Source organism: Pundamilia nyererei, unplaced genomic scaffold, assembly GCF_000239375.1.
Source record: "Pundamilia nyererei isolate P.nyererei 1_Seehausen unplaced genomic scaffold, PunNye1.0 scaffold00004, whole genome shotgun sequence".
Lineage (NCBI taxonomy): Eukaryota > Metazoa > Chordata > Actinopteri > Cichliformes > Cichlidae > Pundamilia > Pundamilia nyererei.
In genome coordinates this window covers 6,776,542-6,797,964 of record NW_005187405.1, presented here as the reverse complement: position 1 = coordinate 6,797,964, position 21,423 = coordinate 6,776,542, and the positions used below count along the sequence as shown (strand labels likewise).

The 21,423-nt window shown below is 41.5% G+C and overlaps 1 protein-coding gene across 1 annotated transcript in view; it reads left to right on the top strand.

Moving 5' to 3' along the window:
• The first annotated feature begins 755 nt into the window (after nucleotides 1-755).
• The window catches only part of cdh2 (cadherin 2, type 1, N-cadherin (neuronal)), a 60,133-nt gene continuing 39,465 nt past the window's right edge, over nucleotides 756-21,423 (top strand). Inside the window, exons 1-2 of the mRNA XM_005721386.2 lie at nucleotides 756-1,096; nucleotides 2,746-2,854. Coding sequence (XP_005721443.1) covers nucleotides 1,037-1,096; nucleotides 2,746-2,854 — 169 coding nt within the window. The 5' untranslated portion in view covers nucleotides 756-1,036. The remainder of the gene's footprint in view (nucleotides 1,097-2,745; nucleotides 2,855-21,423) is intronic.

The following is a 21,423-nucleotide window of genomic DNA, read 5'->3' as shown; positions in this document are numbered from 1 at the left end:
AGAGAGAGAGAGAGAGAGAGAGAGAGAGAGAGAGAGAGAGAGAGAGAGAGATCAATAAAGGATAACCAAAGCAGATTCACACCCTAATCACCGATAAATGATAATCCTTAGGATGTAACATGCAGCAAACAATATTTATCTCAGGGCTGGTGTGATCTGAATGTCACACCTAATGATCGGTAAAATCTGGGCTGTTTTTCATGCCAGCTGACAGACAGCTAACTGGTTTACTGATGCCCATGACATTCAAAAAGCATTTTCTTTCTCAGAGGAGTCTGGAGCCAATGACCAAAGAGTTTGGCTGGGAAACTATAAGGAAATACCAAAATGTTCCACTAAATGTGTGGCAATCATCGCTAAATAACTGTGTGAGTCTTTGGTTTGATACACTACTAAAACTTTTTAATACCTATGTATATGAAAACCATATACTGTGTTTGGAATCAGGACACTAATGTCTAATTAGCAGTTTTGTAATCGTGTATCTTTTCAGGCTGGAAATATAAACCTATAGTTGTTTCTTCTACGTTTGAAAGCATACTTTCATTTGATGCATACTTTACCTATAAGACAGACAACAAGAACAACAGCAATAAAAATGCCATGTCAATAGTCATTAGACGAGATAGCTAAAGAGAACCCGCTCCTTTCCAATAGTGAAATTGGCTGTGTCACCGGCAGGGAGAGACAGTGAGATGGGCGGTTTATAGACTAGTGGCCGGGGCTTTTTTTTTTTTTTTCGTTTTCGTGTCGGACTGGATGGGAGGGCGCAGCAGCCTCAGTACCAGGCAGTGCTCTTCCCTCCGTCAGCTACGGACTGGATAGATAGAGACAGAGGAGGAGGCTGCTACATGCTGCCGCCGCTCCTGACGCTGCTCCTGCCTTTGTCGTAGAAGGATCTCTCTTTTTTTTTCTCCATCGAGGGCTGTACTTGAGTCAGCGGGATATTCTTTTTTTTTTTAATTTTTAAATTTCATTTTTTCTCTCCCTTTCTTTTCACGGATTCGGAGGGAATTAAGCATTCACGGGCGTCCAAATGTGTTCCTTACACGAGGGCAGCGGTCTGCTTCTGCTGCTGGTCTTGGCAGGACTGCAGGTAATGTAACGTGTAAAGCGGCTTCCAGCAGGAGTTACACCGGACAGTTTCGCCGCTTGTTTTCTTTCGTAGCGACGCTGTTAATGTTGAGTTTGGGGAACCCGGGCACGGTGCTTAGACCCTCCAGCGGCCACTTTACATTGTGTGCAGTTTGATAAAAACAGTACACAAAAATCCGCTGTAAAGTGGCTTTGACTTAAATGGCTTCTTTCTTTCTTTTCTTCTTTTTCAAGAGATGCTGCGTGCGCATTTTAGCCAAAAAAACAAAGAAAATAATCATTTGGATGATTTGCAATAATTTTGCAGGCTAATGTGTTCTCAGTTGGGCGATACAGGCCCACGTTAACCTAGTTATGACTTGGTTATATTTAGTTTGGTTTAATATTTATGTAGATTGCTGCAGCGTGTCTCTGTCCCCACGGGCGAGTTAATTGCATCTGTGGTAGAAAAGAAAAGTCTTTAAGATGAACAATGAAAAGTAGCCGACTACATGTTATTGTGGTAATTTCACCTCAGTGATGGGATAATGATTGTTGTCCAGCCTTAAGGTTGGAACCCCTCTGTGTAATGGGGTGACTTGTGGAAATGTATTTATTTTCATTAGTCAGACACTTTGAGCAACAGGGGAAAAAGCAATCAGGCAGTTAAATGAAAGCTTTTTGGGATCTGAAAAAACTGCAACTGTGATTTATGTTAACATTTGTATCTAGAAATATACATCCCTTATATACCTCCCTTATTCTAACGTGCCAGACTTCCAGCTCTGCTCCTCCTCCTGCTCCCCCAACCCCTCCTCTCTGCCAGCATTTTCCATTTAAATTCCTCTGATTAAGAATGGCAAGTGGCACGGATACTCACAATGCTCTTTTTCAGCGGGGCTCCTCTCGTCTTACATTCTTTTGAGAGTGCACGCAAAGAAACAGGGCCAGGCCTCCCTTCCTAAGAGCTGTTAGTTGGCTACATTTGGGCATGCCTGGAGACCAGAGCATTTTTCCTTAATAAGTATACCCTGCGTGTGTTCTTCACAGTCGCTGTTTTCTTTGTTTGGCGCAAAACTCACTCTTTATGGAAACACAAGTTTCATAAGCTTTGTTTTCTTTCTTTACAACAGCCACATTACTCTCTAAATATCTTGTCCCCCCAACTACAGCTTTCTTCTTGAAATTGGGGGGGGGGGATATAAAAAGGAACATATTGATCAGTCACAACCTCGCAGAGTCTTTAGAAAACGCTGTGGTTTGAGCGTGTTTATTCAGACATTCACACGTAAATGTTTATTCCCTCAACAGTGGATTGTTAGCATTTACTTTTTATTCCCTTGTTCCTGTACTTCAAAGTGAAGAGTGTTTGTCTAGAGTAGTGTGTTGATCAGAGGGGCTGGCCAAGAGTGTTGGCTATTACCCTGTGCCTGGGCCCCTACACAGACAAATGGAGCTTGTTCTTGCCTAGCCATGCTTTTTGGCTAATGCTTAACCCTTTTGGCCTCATTATCCTAATTGCGGTCCCTGCTATAAAAACAACAGATGCTTTTGTACAACTGTAGGGACTTCAGAACGTGACCAAGGGGTTTTGGAGGCAACAGGAGTGCATTTCTGAAGGTTGATTTATGACATTGTTGCCCCTTTCCCACCCCCACCCCACTATTACAGATTGCAGCAGAGGGCAGGGGTGCCCCACCATGCAGGCCAGGCTTCTCTGAAGATGTATACAAGGTTGTGGTGCCAGATATCACTGAGAAAGGACAGCCCCTTTTTAACGGTAAGTAGTGAAACATTCCTTGCCCTGTTATGTCTCTCCTTGAGGGTGCGAGTGTGTGCATGCATGCATATCAGTTGAGCGTGCTCACCTACCTCCATGTGGTACAATTCAGGGAGGATCAGAACAAGCCTGACAGATTTAAACAATTAGCTTTAGTGCTGTTGTGTGGTATTGCAAGTCATGTAGTTTGCCTTGTAAACCAGCTTAAATGTGCCTCAGCTTTTTATGGCTCTTTTCTGCTTTGCTTGCATGGTGGTTTTTTTTCTCATCTCAGAGCAAGTTGAAAACCAGGCACATTGTTAGCTGACTGCTGGGCAAACACTGTGGCTACATTAGTATTATTATTATTTTTAGTTTACCTTTTTAGCAACTAATATCTGGTGGATCAAAACTTGTTGAATCCAGTGAAGATGTGACTCCTGTTGCAAAGCGTTGAAACCCAATTACTCACACATTCGAACACTTACACAACGTTAATCAAGCAAATAGTTTAGTTATTAAACATTCCCTGCCTTCCAATGAAGGGATGAATCATTTTCATTATCTTATGCCATTGCATTGCAATGTGTTGTCATAATTTATCATCACTTCTGTACAGATTTCAATCAAACTCGTTAAACATTTTGCCTGTTAGGTCAAACACTCAAAAGTTCCTGCTACAATGATAGTGTTCTCAACTACAGGGTGACACTGCTAAGCCCACTCAATAGCAGTAATAACAGCAATTTAAATATCCTGGGGAATGTTTGTTACAGCAGTAGTCCTTCTTTGCTGAACACAGAAGTGGGTTTTATGTTTTTTCCAGCATATAAACTGGTGCAAACAAGAAAGTAGCAGTTCATTACGTTGCAGCAGGCATGACCAATACTGCTTCTTTGGACTTTAATATTGGTGAAATGAGGATGCAGCTACTGTGAAATGGTACGCAGGTCTGGAGACGGTAATAAAAGTGGAATATATCACCGTTGTGCCATCAGAAGGGTTAGAGCCTTGAGGTCATTTGGACTAGTAAACATTCTCGATTTCACAGCGCGTACCTAAAACTCGCACGCTGCCGTTGGTGTGAGTCTGTGGGGTGGAGGTGGCGGGGTAGCAGTGCCGAGGGAAGAAAGAAAGGAGCGAGGGAAGAGAGTGCTCCGATGGGTGGGTGCAGCTTTCACTGGGCTTTACCTTGTGCACAAGTTCCTGTTTGATCCAGCAGGTGATGGATTTCCCTCCGTCGGCTCGTGGATGAGCCGTGACTGGGGGTAATCAGGTTCTCTTTTGTTTGCCCCCACACTACCCCCCTTACCTCCTCTTTTCTCTGCCCTCCCCTCCCCCAGACACATTGCTGCTCTGTGGAGATTTCCTTGACAGAGTGGGGCACTCCTGTGTCATTGTAATGCAGCAGAGCTCAGCAGCTTGGGATGATGTTAATGAAACTGCATTCTCTAATGAAAATCTCCTGTGGCATGTTTTGAAAGACAAAGCCCCCACAGTGTGAAGAGTATTCCCAAAGTTTTACAACGTTGCTTTCACCATGCTGGTGTAGAATATTGCTTTTCACTAGCAAGCTTTTATTTTTTTAACTAATGCTTTTTTAGCCACGCTGAGCAGGCTGACGCTTTATGTTTCCTCGCATTTCATTAACGTCGTCAATTGTGAGCCTGGAGGTTTTAAATAACGAATCGGAAAGACACTGGCTGAATTGTGGAGTAGCTGATTAACCAATGAAGGTTCATTTCAGTATGCAAAGTTTTCTCTTTAAGTTGTTGGTGAAGGGTCACCAGATGTCTGATGGTTTGATTAGTTTATTTGAAAGAGGATCTTCTGGAGTGGCCCATGTAATACTATCAGTGCATTGCGTCTGGTGTCAGTAACATGAGTCCTTTGATCATATGATTTTGCATTTGACCCCAGATGCATTAGACACCTCGGAGGTGAGTCGTCTGACATCTTTGTCCCATCTAATTGCAGCGTCGTCTTTGCCATTGAATGACAATACACATCCCGAGGCCTGTAAGACCTGGAAATGGTGGCGGCTCACATGGAAACTGCTGACATTGTATGCACTAATTTAAAGACATCCTGTGGATTTAATGATAGGAACTGTGGCCAGCCAGTTAACAATGTGTATTTAGTAGTAAGCGTTAATCAGGTTTGTGTAAAGCAGACTTTAACTGTTTGCTAACCGCGTGAAAGCCCATTGATTTTCATTAGATTGGTAACAATTAATTGCATCAAAGTAACATGGCGGAGCAACACACAGAAAAGTCAGGGAGTACAACTATTCTTTTATGAGGATTCCTCTACAATGAGCCATTCAAGGGAGGCTGTGCTCATTGTTTGTAGATGCCAAACCACATCAGGCATGGGCAGTTGGGCGCTATGTCTCCACTGGGCTGGATATGACCTTGCTTTTAGGCCGGAATATTTGCTTTGGCCTGATACTACCGAAGAGAAATGACCAAACATAGTTGTTTATTATCAGACCATCACACATGTGAAGGCAGTGCTTCCCCCTTATCTAGTTTAGTTGTTTGACAAAGTGACTTTACTAAATTGCATTTAATTTCAGGTAGGCTGCGGCTGCGGGTGGTTTGCTCCTGGGTTTCTAATGGAATCCTTGCGGCTTTGGAGAGCTGACACACATTGTGCCGTTTTTTTCTAGATGAAGCCTTTAAAGCAGGGTTGCAAAGCGAGTTTGTTGAAGCATTATTCAGCAGAGGTTTCCCTCCCTAAAAACTGGGTTAATGAAAAGCCCAAAAGCTTAATTGAGTTTAATACACTCTCTTATGCTGCTGTTCTGCTATCCCCACCCCCTCCCAACCTTCTATGCTGCTTTCATTTTTCTTTCCTCCACCCCTGAGCCCCGAGTTTCACTTATTTTCTTGACAATTATGGGAGCTCTGGTGATGAAAAAGAAGTATGTTTATAGTCAGCTTTGGCCTTGGTTCAAGTGCTTTAAATGTGCTGGTGTCAAGAGGGCCCAGTTGGCTGGCTGGCTCCACGCATGACTTGGAGGATGGATTTACAGTTGACCGGTTTAATAAAGGGATTGAAAAAAGCAGCATCAATATCAGCGAGTAGAATACATCAGGAAAATGTTTCCAGGCTAAATATATCTCAGAATTTGTAGTAAATGTATTATTTTGACTAAATGCACCTCTTTGCTATGTTTGCAAACCTTTTAGACAAACCGATTTGACTCTTTTGGCAGAAGAACAAATCTGTTTGGAAATTCTAAAATTCTGAACCAGATAAACCCAGTATGTTGTTTTTCTGTCTCTCTGCTCTGTGTTAACTTTCTAATACAGCCGGGGCCACTCATATGTGTTCAAGGGGCCCCGGTGTTTGGTGAGACATGACCCTGCTCGACCTGCTCTGTAAACTGGACCTAGTGCTCAGCAACACACTCAACCTTTCTGCCTAGCCTCAAATTGGGAATGAGGTTGTCGGGGGTTTCCTGATGAAGTATAGATAAATGGAATACCAGCCAAAAAGGTCCTGACCCATCACCGGGGGAGGCCGCAAATGCATAGCACTTCTACCTTATGTTATTGTGACCCGCAGAGATGATCATTCATCACTTAGAGACACAAACGCAAATTTAAAACCTAGGGTTTTTGAGACGTATGCAGGTTTCTAAGCATTTGCCCTCCAACAGCATGATGGACAGTAGGTAACTATTATGGTTTTTGTTGAGTGGACCGAGAGTTGTATGGATCTGCCTTTGGAAAAATCTATAGAGCTCTTTTGTTTGTTGAAATATTTAGTGATAACTCCGAAAAACAGGAGAAACAGGATATTTACTGAGCTGTTGAGATCTCTGTTTTTGGGATGTGTGAGATAGATATATTTTTTGAAACTCTGTGGCAGCACTTGGCATTTTAATCTCAAAAAATGACTTTATTGATATTCAAATTCATTTTTGAGACGGGATCCATAGGCACAGAGTAACTACCATGCAGTATGGGAAAATTAGGAGCACTACGAGGAGACGCTCGTCCTTTATATTATATTTCCTTTGTATTTCATGTATTTTCTTTGTCGCTGCGGAACAACGGGACCATGGCATTCTTTCTCTTTTTACCTCCCTTCATTTTTTTAAGCTAAGGCAGCACTTTCACTATAACTTTGTTCAAAAGAGCAGTCCGCTGCCCCTGCCTCCCTCTTTTTTTTTTTCTCAAAGTGAATCAATGAATTCAGGGTCTTTGTTTGCTGAGATCAATATGTTGTAATGATGGCTGCGCTCCAATTCCCAGCTAAAGAATCACTGTCGGGTTCGGGTTGAATTTGTTTTATTCTTTATTGTTATCAGCCTGCATACATTTGCTTTCATCTGACTTCACTCTACCTTTTCTTTCCTGGGAGCAGCGTGGCCTAGATAACCACCACATATTGTGACGACAGATTGAATCTTGGCAGCAAATGGTTTTGGAGAGTAACCTCTTGTAAGTTACCGGCAATATAACAAGGAAACAGAGTGACTGGAGTGCCATTGGTAATAACATCGCAGTCATTTGTCAGAACATTATAGCTCCATTGCAATCCTAAGGCTATACTGTAACAGTGAAATACTAGTAATGTTAGCGTATGAAAGCATACACCTATTTGTAGCTAAATTGTGTGCGCTTTCTGAGCCTGCTGTGCGGCATGATTTTATAGGATGCATTTTATTGGTGTCTGAACTTAGCTGAAGTTTTCTCCGAATCAAAGCTAGTATCAAATTAATGCTCCATATTTGGAGGCAAATGGGCAGACACTGGCTTGAAGCCTCTTATCGCCTCAGTTCATGTCCTTCTTATCAGTTACAGGCCCTGCCCTCTACAATGGGCACCTAACAGCATACCACTGACACTTGGAAGTAGTTAAGTTGCCCTTCTGTCATGCCTGTGTGTGTGCGTAGGAAGTTCGACCTTGGCATATAATTAGCTTGTTCTGCCCAGAGAGGTCTCGGTGGAGGTGGAGGTGACGAAGTATAATGGTGACTGAAGCTTCTATAACCAGCTAGGTTTAAAGGCTCTGTTAACATAAGATTTGACAGAAAATCGGCTGTCAGGCCGTGCTATATAATTTTGACTGTGACTGGTGTGTCGTAAATGGTCCTTTGCCTCTCGCATAGTGTACACGTGGAACTCCATTTGCCAAATCACAATTTTAATGTCTGTTTTCAAAGCGCAGTGATTGAAGATGGATTTGAGAAGCAGGGATTTCACAATAGAATTCCTTCACGTGATCATATGAAGGTTAAGGGAGTTTATGAGTTTTTATCTTGCCACGTTTGCAGTTACTAGTGACATGAAAAAGATCTGGAACATTCCTAGTTATTGTGATTATGAATGCCTGGCGCAGTGGTTCTGATATGTTTTATTTAATGTGAAGAACACCCAGAACGTGCAATAGATGACCCCGCCGTGTAATGAGGCCATGTATAAATAGCTGTATTGACCTGACTTTCTGCATATATGTCTCTATATAACTGGGCTAGTATTATTTTTCACAAGTGAAATGCTAGAACCAGTGTGGAAAAAAAAAGAAAATGCCAGCTTGCACCTAGAAGACAATACATCATCACTTTGGAGTGAATTGTTTTCTTTTCTAGGGTCTGATTTGTGGATTTCAGCGTCATTTTTCTTCTGTGGGAGAGCCTTTTTTTGGCTGGTAGAGCAAACAACTCCACGTCTCTTTCACAGATTCTGTCTCTACAGAGAAAGCGCTCTTTGTAGTGTTTCTCCAGCTGTTTATTGTGCAATAACCCTGTTCGATTTTGCCCACAGTTTCTGTCTGTGCTGTGCTTGTTTTTCTCATTATGTTAAGCTACATGAGTGCACGGAGGACTCTGTCCTCACGTTTACGCTGGCAGGCATGTGAAAGGAAGCCTCTCCCACTCCCCCCGCTGCTTCTCACTCTTGTTAAATCTTTTGTTCGTAAGACGTTACATTTAACTCCAGCCTTTTTTGCTTTCCACCAGAAAAGTAGGCATTCACTTACTGCTCAGGTGTAAAAGTCGTCGGCATTACCTGTCTTGCATAGCTACAAACGACAGACAGCGGGCAGACAATGCAGTCTTTGAGCGCAGGGTCAAACCAGGAAGCTAATACTCGAATGAATATATTAATGAGATAGTTTGTGCAAAATAAAGACTGAACAAGCCTTGTCTTTAGCCTTTTTTATGTATGCAAGTGACACACATATCTCACATATTTCAAGCCTCAAAATCAAGAGACTACAAGAATTGGCTTTGTATTATTCCTCTGACAAAAGCAAACAAGTGAAATTTGAAGCATGGATAGATTAATTGACCCACATACTGTCGCCGTGTTCACAAAGGCCCAGTATCCTGCTTAAGAAGAGGCCAGTCCAACTATTGTGTTCTGCTGCAAGCTGAAATTTCAATGCACCAGCATTTTTCTGGACACTAGCCTCTTATGACTTGCTAGGTTGTATCTTGTGACATTCTCCATGTTTGATCCAGTCCTCTATCACCTCCACCACTCGCCTGTTTTCCCTTCCCCCTCTGCGTCATGATGAGTGCTTTAAGATGGAGGAACTCCCCTGGCTCTATATAATGATTGATGTGCCTTAATTGGGTAATGCAAGGACAGTACTGTAGCATTTAGTCCTTTTACTTTGTTTCTTTCTTTCTTTCTTGGTTGCAGTGACCTTGGTTGAATACATATATATTATATATACATATATATATGCAAACTAGGTCCTAAAGCTTTCAGTGTAATATTGATTTGGACTGGCGATTGTAAATATTTCTTTACATTCTCTCCCCACAAACTGTTGGCTCATCATATGTAGCCCACAGTATTACTCGTCTCAAGTGATCTACTGTTACCAGGCCTTGCTGACACCAGTGTCTGCCAACCCCAGGGATATTATGATTGACCTACAGCAATTTCTTGCCTCCATTTGAGCATGCACTATAGCAGTAAGCAACATATCACTTTGCAGTCTGTGTTGTCTAAGTTTATATTAGCTGTGTCGATATTTACTAAGACATTAAAGATCTCGGAGAATGTCACTGTTTTCCCCCCCAGTTGCACTGCCTCCTCAGCAGAACAGGGTCTGCAAGGGTAATGTTTTTGTTTTTTTTTCTAATTGGTTATGCAAACTGCAGGTCTGATAGTTCAAAGCATGTTTAACCAAGATATATGGTGCTTAGGTACGTAAGAACAAAGAACAGGCATGTTTGAATCTGATTTCGATTGGTATCGCTCTTGTTATGAATGTACCTTTTCTGACATTTGTGTGTTTCCTTGCTTTTGTCCTTCCTATTCTTTATGAATTGAACAGCATTTGCTAGAAACCGTAAGCTAGCTATACAGTCAAGTAGCTACATTAGCAAAGCTTTGCTAGAAGTGGCTGTAAGATTTCTGAGATATAAATGTTACCACAAAACGTACTTATACTTTCATATGAGATCTTAGCTAGCAGTGGTGTGGTTTGCACAGAAGAAAACTTGAACAAGGGAAGCTATATAACTCCTTGTTACAATGCAATGCCATACTCTTTGGATGCTGCGTGATTGGAGCTGGTTTCCTCCCACAACAGGACACTGACCCAAAGCAGAGCTTCAAACTTTGCAAAAACTAAAGTTTTAACAAAAGAAGCAGTCAGTTGTACATTGCCTGTAACAATGGCAGATCTCAAATGAATATTAATGAGATATGTTTTTGCAAATGTGCAAAATAACGAACAGAGCAAGCCCTGTCTTTAGCCTTTTTATGTATGCAAGTCACACACACAGGTCACACATATTTTAACCCAGATTTGAACCCCATTTTAAGCAGAGTGCACGAACTGGCATTATGTATATTTTTTTCACAACACAAGTGAGATTTGAAGCAGAGGTATGTTAAATCAGCTTTTAAGAATCTATCCATCCCCAGTCGGACTTGGGGATGGATGTTTAACAAGATTCAGATGAAATGTGTCTAAACAGGCAGAATTTGCAAGTCCTGCAAGCCTTTGACTTCTGCATTATTCTTCAAGATATTCAAATATTAAAAGCAAAAATATATTTTAGGTGAAACTTAAAACTTCTATTCAGCTACCCTAAAAACAACAACAGCATTGTGATGTCAATTATAGGGCATATTACACATGTCTGCCTATTCTCACCTGTCAAAGCAGCTCAGGTATTGCCACTATTTTAATGGCCACTTTCTTCCAAGTACTGGGCCATGCTTAGTGTCCCGAGTTCTTCTGTACTTGTTCATTTTCTTTATGGCTTTATATCATTTTATCCTGGGCAGATAGAATCTGCCTGTGTCAGAGAGCTGGCAGCAGCTGCCCATTAGATCTGCATGAGCACTAATATTAAAATCAATATTTACATTCCTAACTTTGAAATCTTATTCTGCATGTCAGTGTTTTTTTTTTCTTTGTTTAAATTAGCAGGAAACCTGTTGGCACACTTGTCTAGATTCCAAGATGGTTGTGGTGGGCAAAAACACATAGCTGGAAGAAGAAAATCATAGCTGTACTAGTGGAAGGTGAGATCAGATAATTTGCCCAATGCCATGAAGCAGTCAAGGCCATGAAACTACTATGAAATCCCAGCTGTTTCCATAGTTTAGTCTCTTGACGCCTGAAGCAGAAAAAGTAGTCTTAACAAAAACCTTCGGGTCAGACGTTAGACTGGTGCTGTGCTTTACAGCGTGCAGGTGCTGCTGTTTTCTGGTCACTCATACTGATCTTTTTTAGCCAAGGGAAATGCATGGCAAATACAGTGTATCTGTTTTCCCATACAGGGTGTTGTGTGATTCAAGGTTAAAAAAAACAACAAAAAACTCAATAAGGCCTTAAAGAAGTTTAAGAAATCACTGTATGCTGTGAATGTGGATTCGAAAAAGTCAGAATTGGTCGAGAGAATTGCACGTCTCTGCTCTTTATCTTTTCCCCTTTGTGTATATTTCTAAAGATCAGAAAGTAGTGAGTTGAACTATTGCTCAATAAAATTGAACTTTGACGAACTGAACATTCATTGAAAACACAATAGAAGCCCCTCATTAGCTTTTTAGATAGAGTACCAGAAGGCGTTACACTTTGTATGGCCTGGATTTGAAGATGCTGAACAACATCCCACCTACTTTCCATCTGATTTCTCACAAATAGAATATGCTCGGTCTTACTGTATATAGGTCCTGTGTCAGTTCTTCGCTGTCACACTAAGTGATCTAAATGTTGTGACCTTTGAAGAAGATAAGCTTCCTTTGGCTGACTTGAAGAGTTTGGAATAACGCCTTGAACCATTAATTCGCGGCACTGCTAACCATACGAGGGCTATGAGCCAAGGTTATTGACCTTTCACGCCTGTCACTAGTGATAGAGGGACCCACACCCAGAAGGGAAAATAAAATGTGCTTATTAAGGAGCCGAGCTTTGTATCGAACCGAGGGGGCAGCTTTATTCTCCAGATTTTTTTTTATTCGTTTTTTGCTTTCATTTAAATCATTACTGTATTTTTTTTAAACAGCGTTTGACCAATTGTTTTCAAATAAATTAGACAGCGAGAGCACATACAGCTAGAATTACACAAAATCACAGTGCTTCTATGAATATGTCTGGGGAGAGATCGGGGTATGTAATGTGCAGACTCCATGGAGGATTAAAACTTGGAGCACAAAACACATTACAGCAGCCAATCTTAAACTGAGGTCATTATTATCTGATGGATTCAGAGCCACTTGCGAGCCTTTCTGCAAAGATAATTTGAAGGACCTTGGAGTTTTATTTCAATCACAAATCTTTCTTCTTTGGTTTTTTGTTTTTTGTCTTCACTTGCTTATGCTTTATTGCGGCTGAAAGACAATGGGGTAATCTAACAGGCAGAAAAACCATTTGAATAAAATGAAGCATGTAAAGAATGTTTGTGTGGACTGTGGCGAACCAGAGCTGTGAATAGAGAAGATTGAGTACATGTTATTTCAGCCCTGTCCTCCCTCTGAGCTCCCAGCCTGTAAAATCTTGGGGGAGGGATGCATTTATATTGGATCAACATGCTATGATGTTATTTTGTTTTACAGCCCCGCTGGTTTTGTGTTCATAATCATACCTGTTATCTTACTGGATTCAACTAAAACCGGTTTTATAGTGTAGAGAAGCTCTGTGATGCATTGTTTTTATATAGGTCTGCAATTACATCCCAGGGGAAAAGGAAATAGATAAAAACAAGAGACTTGTCCCATAAATGTATTTTAGTTATTAGACAACTTTCTCAGTGCGGTTTAAAATAAGGGCAATTTTAATATCGTGCATTTGTTTCGTTCACATATGTACCTCAGATATTGCGTGCGTGCTTCACTATAGTCCAATTTAGAGAATCAGTAAAATTATGCTACTTGCACCATCCTCCAAGGAGGGCTGATATTTTTTCAAGTGTTTGTTTGTTTGTAGGAAAATAGATATAGGTTGAGGTAAAAGGACTAATGCATGAGAATTGCGTGCTTGAGCGTGCTGTTGGTGAGTGCAGTGTCTACTTATGCGTTACGCTGGTGGGGCTTGTTTTTGTGCTTAAATGGACTGTTTATCAAAATGTACAGTATAAAACTGGAAAAAAATATTATCTTGGCCTGTGGGTAGCAGGGGTGGGTATGAGTGGGAGTGTGTATTTTGGACCTGAAAAGCTCCATATCGCAAGAGCTTATACGTCGAGCTGGTGCTGCAGACAAGTGGGTGGCAGCTGATGGAAAAACATGCACTTAGGGTATGATCACACTGTAGCTAAGCATGGCTGTCACCTAAATCTCAGGTTCACACACAGTTCAGTTACAAAAGAGGAGGAGCACAAAATGCTGGAAATGAAAAAGTAAAGCCCAAAAAAATATATCTGGCTGAATTTCAGCGTGTATTTATTTGAAATTTACAATGTGTGTTGAAAACACAGTGGCGAGAGAGTTTTGCAACATCACTCATAACCTTTTTACTTTCTCCTCATTTCTCTTGGAGGTGTGAGTTGCCTGTGCCCTTTCAGTCGCAGATACAGATATAGAGACGGGAATAAGCTGTAACATCCTAACATTTTCAATCCAGGCGGCGTCTTTGCACAGGGGCCGCCTCAGAATGTGGGACATTTTGCAGTCTGTGACCGATTGCAGCACTTCTTTAAAGCATTTCTTCTTTAGGGCATTTCTTAAAAAAAAAAAAAAGCCATGAAATTTGTCAGAAAGAAGAGTAAGTATTGTGCAAAAGTCTTGAGCCACCCCTCATGGCTGATTATATTTTACTTCTGATGTTTTAAAGTGGTTCTGAATAAGCATTTCTCAAGGTTTTCTGAAAGTCTTTTACATTTGGGTTTATTCAACTTTGGCTGCTGTTTCACTCATTTTCAGTCCAATTCTTTTACCTAACCTTTTTCAGATGACTGTTTTTTTAATTGTCCAGCTACTTAATACTGGATCGTTCATGGAAAAACAAAAGCCAGCAGCCTGTCACAGTATCTGAAATTCATGTCCTTAAGAAATAGGAAAAATACAGCAAAGACCTGACACAGGACCTGAAAGATGCATTTGACCATTTAGTTACCCCCCACTTGCTCTTCACAAATGGTCTGAGTGAAAGAGTGGCTTATAAGAAGCTATTTCTAAGTAAGGGAAAGAGGAATAAAAAGGCTAAAGTATGCCAAATGGCACAAAAGCTGGGCTGAAAATTAGTGGCAACAGGTCTTATGAAAGTTTTTGGTTTAAATTGCCGTCACTATGTACGAAGCAGGTCAGGAGAGAGGTACAACAGCGGGAGGTACAATCTTCTGTAAAACACGGCGTTGGAGATCTTGTCAAAACTGACGAATTATGAATGCAGAAAAGTACATCGAGATTTTGATCCGCCATTCAGTACCACCTGGAAAGTGTCTGATTGGCTTCACTTTTCCACATGACAATAATCCCAAACGCACTTCCAATGCAGTAAAGGCATAGCTGGATAGAAAAACCCACAATGGACCTCAGCGTTATTGAAGCAGTGTGGGGTCATCTTAACAAAGAACAGAACAAAAGGCAGCCAACATCCAGAGAAGAGCTCTTTGAATGTCATTCAGGAAGTTCGGAAAACTAATCCCAAAGACTACTTAAGGAAAAAACAAGAGGTGCTTAAGATCAAGCTTGTGTTGAAGTAAAAAGGTGACCATACCAAACATTGACTTTCAAGCTCTGTAGATTTGTACACGCGCTGTTTTTGTTTTGTTTTTATGTTTTTTCTCAATAAATTGCAGCACCTATCTGACTTCAGACTTTTGCCCTGTATTGTAAATAATGTCGCTTTAATAAAATGAAAGCGATGTTTATTTGAACTATGCAGCCCTGGCGCTTTTGGCCGTTTGTAACCTTTTAACTTATCATGTTCTGCTCTCATGGAGTTTGCCATTTCTAATCTCGGTTGGTGGTTGATAGGGCTGTCAGTCAGGAACACACAGTCCGAACACTAGCTGGCCACCTTAGTCCATTTGTCATTATTAGTGTTTGAGTCAAGTTTTTACCGGAAATGAGAAATTAGCATTCACTCACATCACTCCTTTGTGGAGCAATGATGGTGTGGTGATTTTGCAAAAACACTGTTCCACTGATTATCCTTTCAAAGAGTAAACAAAGAACTTTTTTTAAACAACAGATAGCTGTTGATGATTTACCAAGAGCATAGAACATCAGGTTGACATGGCATATTAAGTCAGTACTTAGTGTTTGTTTAAAGCTGCTGTCTCCTCCCCCGCCCTTCTCCTCACAGGACACACACACACACACACAGCTTGTCTTTTAAAGGAGATCTTATTGGATAAATAGCGGAAAAACAACTGCGGTGAACCCATTTGAATGTTTCCCCTCTGTCCTACCAAGAATGTGTTGTCTTGGAGAGCTGAGGTCAGACACACAAACAAGGCTTTGTTCTGCATTTACCAGGCTTATTCTGTGCAGAGTGACTGTAGTGGGCAACACTGGCACATATTGTTCATTATGCATCCGCTGAATGATTGGGTAGTTAATTGGAGGAGAATATTTATTTATGAGTGTCAGTGCTGTGTATTAGTTTTATTTAATTTTGACTGTCAACACAGTCGCAAACATCTTCGGAATTACAATATATTGAAGTTTTGCACTCTGAGGCTTTTCCATAGACCAAAAAAAAAGCATTCAATTAAATGCACTTATGTTTTTCAGAATTTAGACTATGCATATAGTGCATGCAAGCATGCAGCTGCTATTAGGATATGAGAATTTAGACGTTATATTTAGAGTGATGCCGTTTCTAAAGGAGAGCTGCATAAATGAATTGCCTGATGATGTCAGCAAATCACGGTGTTATAAAGAAGATTCGTACAAATTTCAGCAACACTTAGTCTCACAGCAACAGTGTGGCTGGTGTTGCTTTTTTACAGACAGTGAGACTAACAACCAAAGCATCTTTGTAGGTATTTAAAAACCTCTGAGCAGCATTCTATGAATACCGGTCACAGAAAGCGTCTAGCCTTTGCGCCGCCTAAACCCTGGGTTTCATTTATATGTCCTGCTGCAGTGTGCTTGGAAAATGCAATTGATTTGTGTTGATTTGTGGGTTTTTTTTTAAACAAGGCAGTTGAGACACAGGTGGCATGCATTGATGTTCGTTTTTTCATTTCATATCAATGTCCATTTCACTGCTATCCACTTCTAGCAGATCCATTGCTAAGATTGCCCCACAGGTGAAAACGGTGGTTCCCTAGTTGCTTATCATGGCCTCTACCAGACCAACAAGGGGTCTGAGCATGTGTATACATGCGCCTGTGCACCACCGTTAAATTCCATTCTGTGCTGGCTAAGTGGGGATTGGCATTTTCTCTGCCCGTCAGAGGGGGGTTTCATCTGCTGGAAAACGTGACAGCTGGGCAGAATTCTTTCACTCTTCCCGTACCAGAAAGAGAGACAGAAATGAGGAGAGTCACGCAGAGAGTGGGGTAGCCACAGTTTCCTGGCTGCGGCTTGAAACGTGGCAAACGTTGGCACATGTGGTATGAGTTAGCGCTAACATAACAGTTATTTTTAAGAGTGGCCTCAAACATAAAAGATGCGGAGCCAACTTCTGTTTTCTTTCGTTTGTCGTGATGCTCTAAACAGTGAGAAGTAACAGGAGGAAGGGTATAAGAAAAGTAATTTATGTGCGGACTAGAAGCATGCGATGAGCCCTCCCTTTGGGATTAATGGGAGTCTCTGTCTCTGTTCACAGGAAATATGAAAGGCCCTTTGTTGGTAAAGGGCTTGCTGCTGCCAGCAAATAACTACCCCCTGTCATATCAAAAAATCCCCCAACCTCTAAATTCATTGCGTCCTCTGCTGCTCATCCTTCACCCCCTTTTCTTTCTATAAGCCAATGCTGTTTTCTGTCAAAGTCGCTCATTTATGATTCTACTCTGCGCCTGCTGTACGGAGGCCCGTGAGACACAAGCTCGCATTGTTAGTATTCACTGTCACTTCCAGGGTTCCGGCCATTGGGTGAGCAGTGCGAAGAGTAGGAGCAATAGTCCTGTACAGGTGGTGATTTATACTTTCACCTGTGACACCCATGTTCACCCCTTTGTCTGTCCTTTTTCTGCCTGTGTTTAATTTCAGGACGCACTATCTTATCAGGCAGGGAATAGCTGGTTTGCCGTGGTTGATGTGCGACTTGTGGGCCGTGCTGGTGGTAATGGTTTATTTTTAGTGTCGTGCCGGTGAGTGTCGGTGTGTGTGTGTGGTGGTGACTAAGAACACCTCCTTAGGCTGCTCTAAATTAAGAGTGGCCTATCAGTGAGGGGAAATGACTGTTTGCCACTAGACTGGCAGTGTGCCTTTCATCAGGTCACACATTGGTCTCCTCACACCTGCGGCTCAGGACAGGAGGGTGAAAGGCTGTTGGCAGGTGTTAATTGCTAAAAGAAATAAGACGGTGGAAAACGAGGCTTGATGCTGTTTGTGTTTTTGCCATAATTTTGGTTTTTCACCAAATTGATATTTCATACATGTATCATTTCTGTTTTTGCATCTACTCTGGAGGACTAAAGAATCTGACCAACATTTTTTTCTGTTATTTGCTTGCATTTCATTAATTTTCTCTGGTCCTTACAAAAATCCCTCATTGTTTCAGAGTTTACTACAACTCATTTCCCCCCCAACTTTTCATTAAGCTCTTGGCTCACTGTGTATTGTATACACTGCACTTTTTTATATCAAAAAATCTTTTTTCCTTCCACTAAAAACTCTTGCCTTTAAAAAGTTAGTTATTTAAAGCTTTCTGTCATACTCTCGGCAAAGTCTGCCTCAGCATTTAATAAAAAGCGCATAATCTATTGGCTCCATATTGACTTCCCCAGGCTGACTCCAATGGATTTGACATGGATAACATGGTTGTGTTTGTAACGAAAGGGAGGGGAGGGGATTTAATAAAAACAGGAGACCCCCAACTGAAAAAAGGACGTAGGCAGAGTGAAATAAGAAGAGAGGAACTTAAATTAAGAGGGCTCAACTTGGCAAAAGCCACAGGTTGTTTGGGGCAACTGAAATGGTGCTGTGCAAGCTGCCTCTCTCACACCCTCCCTTCCTGAAAGCTAACATTCAGGCATTAATCAGGACTGAATATGAGCCTGACATTAAAAGACTGAAAGAAAATGTACGCACTGAGCGTCTTCCCTATAAGTGATTTATAACTGACTTATCTAATTCTCTTCATGGAGTGTAGATCGTCAATGAGCTTCATTGTTTGATGTTATTCAATGCTTTAATTGTAATACTGGGGACGCCATTCATTTGTTTAATTTACTAGACTGGGTGCTGATGGCTGTGCTGGCATAGTAGGAGGGAGTTTAATGGCCATCTTCTGGAAAGGATAAGGCTTATTAGGTCTGATGGGCCTCCTGTCTCATGTAACCTAATGTGGTCATGATAGACAGAGGATTCTGGGTTTGGATGCATTGGAACTATAAATCGAAGCATATTCCCAGACTCTGGACTTTGTAATTGCCCATTAAGGGCCATGTTTGTAGATGGAGGGGCCAGATGTCCCTGATGTGGCTGAAGGTCCAACGTGTGCTTTGAGGCAGCGTGCAGTTAAAGCGACGAGGAGCATGGACTGGACATTACCCCCTCATTAAAATGACCCATTCTCTGCAAGCAGGCTCATAAAAAACCCTTTAATGTTCTTAACAGAGGAGCTTCACAATTTGCCCACAATTCCACAGCCGTAAAAGAGGAGGAATTGAATTCCATACAAATTCTCTGCTGTCTTAGCTCACAGCACCAGCTGTCTGTCCATGTTTAAATCTAACCCATGGGCGCCACTCCCTCTCAGTTTAGTGTGTTCCATATGCTACATGGATCTTAAAAGCTCAGCTCCCACTGGTCTATTTGAGCAGAAGACTCTGACTGGATTGAAAGAGACATTTGCAAGGACAACATCAGACATTTTAGTATTTCATGGAAGAAAACAAACGATCCCGGTGATGATAACCTGATGGATTTGTGGTACAAAAAGGAGGCTTCTCATATTACCACTCACATCATTTGTCTATTATTGTCTCTTTCTTAGTAAATATATGCAAATGTGTACTTGGTTCTGTGAAACCATGTCATGAGATGGATGGTAATTTAATTTACTCCAGGCGCACAGTCAGGCATAGTGTTACTGTCATATTGTTCATGCACGACAACATCAAACCCCCGCTTTAGACAATAAACTGGCACGATTTGAGGTGACTCCCAAGCGTTAGTTAGCTTTGTATATTTTTAGCAATGACAATATGGCTCAAAGTAAATACTGAAGTATGTATATCTGTTTTAGAGCTTCTGCGTATATCTGGATCAATATGCAATACTGCTAACAAGGATCTCAAACAAGGATTAGCCTATGCTCACTTAATAATTAATGGACTAATTATATTCAAACTTTTATTGAACATTATGTAGTTTTTGAAAGCTGAGTGTAAATCCATGCCGCACGTAAATAAAGTAAAATTTCTACTTTTGTTCGTATTGCGATGAGAATAAAAATGTAATTTGTTGTAAGCGCTAATAAAATCCTAACTCTGGTTTTTGTTTGGCCTATAAAATGCACTTCACAGCTGCCATTGATCTGCAAGGGGTGGGGGTGAGGGGATCTATGATGCAGATGACCTCCTAATGTGGATTCCAGTGAGGTCAAAAGGCAAATGTTTGTGCTTACAGGTCTTCCCGTTATCCCGGGTTGCTACAGCTGTCACGTTAACCTCCTTTCGCATAAAAACACCAGCTCGAAACGCAACACATTATCTTCAAACATCGCAGCTGCTGACACTTTAATGCGTCTGCTGTTATTTTGACAGAAGTCACGATATTTAATTGTTAGGTTTCCGAAGCAGCCGCCCTCAGACTAACTTGAGGATGAAATCGTATTTCTAGCTCTTATTACGCCGTGCGCTAACGACAGTGCTGAATGAACCTACATTTTTAGGTGGGTTGTATTCTGGAGAAAGTCAAGTCTCCGCTATGCTTGTTTAGTGTGCAACAATCCCCCACTCACCATGTCTATAATTTAATTGTTTTCTTTCAGTGGAATGTTAGCCTTGCCTGTATGCTGGCTATAATGAGTGCCAATGGAAATCTTATTCACACTAGCTGGTTTAAAAAGTGTTGGCCAGCACAGTGGAAAGTGTCTGCTCTTTTTCTGATGGATGGGTCTTTTAATGTGACAGCTGAAAGAAGCCCTGCAGTTTCTGCAATGGGCCAGGATACAATAAAACACCTACAAGCAGAGGACTACTTTTACCCCCTCCTCTTTCTCTTTGCTTCACAATGCCTTTGTAGCACGTCTTGCTGTCTCGTTCCCTCTGCTCTTCTTGTTTGGCCAAAAAGTAATATGCAACGGACTGCTTCAGGTTACAATGCAGCATGTAAGATACTTTTCAAATGGTTAATATAAGGGGTTATAATAGAGAGAGCTGAAGGAACGCAGCGCCGAGGGAGGAGCTACTTTCCCCTTTGCTGCTAGGCTCAAAGCATTCAGCTCCTGCCCATTGTGTGTTCTTCCTGAAAGGGATTTGTTATGGGGGTGATCTTTGACCTCTCTACACCCACATTATGTAAATGAGTGCACAAATGAGAGAGGTGATACTATTAGATTTCTACAAACACAAGGAGCGTTAGTGCGTTAGTGCTTTGATTTTTGTGAGTTTGCTGATAAGCCATATACTTGCTTGCATGTTAAAGTAGTTATTATACATTTGTCACTGGATTTTTGCAGGGCTTTTGGGGTTTTTTTTGGTAAAAATTGCTGGACAAAAAGCCCCTCGAGCTGTGAAGTAGCACAGATACACATAAAGTAAGCTATACCTGTTGTCATGCAACTGAACTTCTTCCGTATGTTGCTAAGGTAGTGGTTGGGAAGGTAACTGGATCTCCCCTCGACATCCCTCCGATGCCCTCCGCTCAAATGCTGTTATTGTCCCTGTGCACAAAGGATGGTGGGGGGGATGTGTAATGTAAGATGAAGCAACGCGCTGAGGTTCATGGACAACGCCCTTTCCCAGACTGTATCCGAGTATATCAACTAACCGTTTCTGGCCTTAGAGGTTTTAGATTTCGCACCAAGGAGACCATTTTGTC